The 1,191-nt window shown below is 36.9% G+C and overlaps 1 protein-coding gene across 1 annotated transcript in view; it reads right to left on the bottom strand.

Annotated features, from left to right (window-relative positions):
* LOC111829002 (histone-lysine N-methyltransferase, H3 lysine-9 specific SUVH4-like) overlaps nt 1-1,187 on the bottom strand; it is a gene marked incomplete at both ends in the record, with an annotated part of 2,794 nt that extends 1,607 nt beyond the window's left edge. Inside the window, 5 exons of the mRNA XM_023777617.1 lie at nt 8-206; nt 309-415; nt 527-581; nt 835-873; nt 966-1,187. Of these exons, the coding sequence (XP_023633385.1) occupies nt 8-206; nt 309-415; nt 527-581; nt 835-873; nt 966-1,187 (622 nt within the window). The remainder of the gene's footprint in view (nt 1-7; nt 207-308; nt 416-526; nt 582-834; nt 874-965) is intronic.
* Nucleotides 1,188-1,191: the final 4 nt, after the last annotated feature.

Raw genomic sequence — 1,191 nt, 5'->3', positions numbered from 1 at the left:
TAATGATAAGAAGCAGAAATAAAACAGACCTTTAAGGCCAGATTTCCTCGTAGTAGCAGTTGATCCTTAATCTGTCGTTTATTACCAGTTAAATTATGCCCTCCCTGACCAGTGTAAGTCACAGTATCTGCATTGTCTAGATCATCCTCATACTGGCCCGACAAAACGATAGAAACAGCAAGTGGAAAATCATACTTGCTATACTCCTGAAACGGAAGAAAAAAAAGTAAAAAGTGATAAATAAATATACGAAATAAAATATTCAATCAGATCAAAATAGAAGTAAAAGAAAAGACAAGCTGTATTACTTTTTTGTATTCAAGTCCCATATAATCGATACCATTTAGCCAATGGTTATGGAAGCCTACAGCACACATTTCAGCTCTTGAGAAAAAACGATGTCCAACGGCAATACCTGCAAGCCAGTGTGATCATAACATAATGATGTCAACTTTGTGTAAGAATTTTAAGACCAAAACGTTGTAGGAAAAGAAACAAAGTTGTAAGAACACAACTACCAACCAACCTGGAAGGTCACCTATCCTTTTTCTTGGGTACAATATTGCCTTGGATTGTATCATCTGAAAAAAATTCTTAAAGACTTAGGTCAACATGCATAGAAGAATAGACAAACCATCTATTTGCAAGAAAATTAAATATATCGAGAAATGATGCTTAACAGAGCATTGTTGTTTCATTTCAAGATAGACAATGTGTATTTGTATTGACCAAGTTAACAGTACATTACTAACATTGCAAATGAATCTGAGCACATTACTAACACAATATTGCATAAAACAAGCAAAGGCCAGAAGTTAAAGAATCATGACTTGCCTCAGTTATTCCCTTCAAATCAGGCCTGCTCAACTTGGCCTAACAAAAAAAAAAAAGGATCAAAACAAGTCAACAACGAGATTTATATCAACATTGCTATTTGCTACAGACAAAACAGGAAAATCGCAAACCTGGACACAGAGAAGATACTGCTTGTTAAAAAACCTCAGACACTTGGTCACTTTGAGGTGAGCGTCCATGTCCTCGTCTTTCCCATTTGGAGAAGGAGTCAATTTCTGCTTCCCTTTCTCCAATGCAGTTAGCTTTGGAGGGCTGCTTCGTTCGGGGATCCCGTCGATAGATTCCTCTTCATTTTCATGGTCATCGACACAGAGCTCACTCTTCTTGTCATTGAGG

The sequence above is a fragment of the Capsella rubella genome, unplaced genomic scaffold, assembly GCF_000375325.1.
Source record: "Capsella rubella cultivar Monte Gargano unplaced genomic scaffold, Caprub1_0 scaffold_300, whole genome shotgun sequence".
NCBI classification, from domain to species: domain Eukaryota; kingdom Viridiplantae; phylum Streptophyta; class Magnoliopsida; order Brassicales; family Brassicaceae; genus Capsella; species Capsella rubella.
Note: the sequence above shows the minus strand (reverse complement) of the source record. Positions and strands in the feature narration are given on the sequence as shown.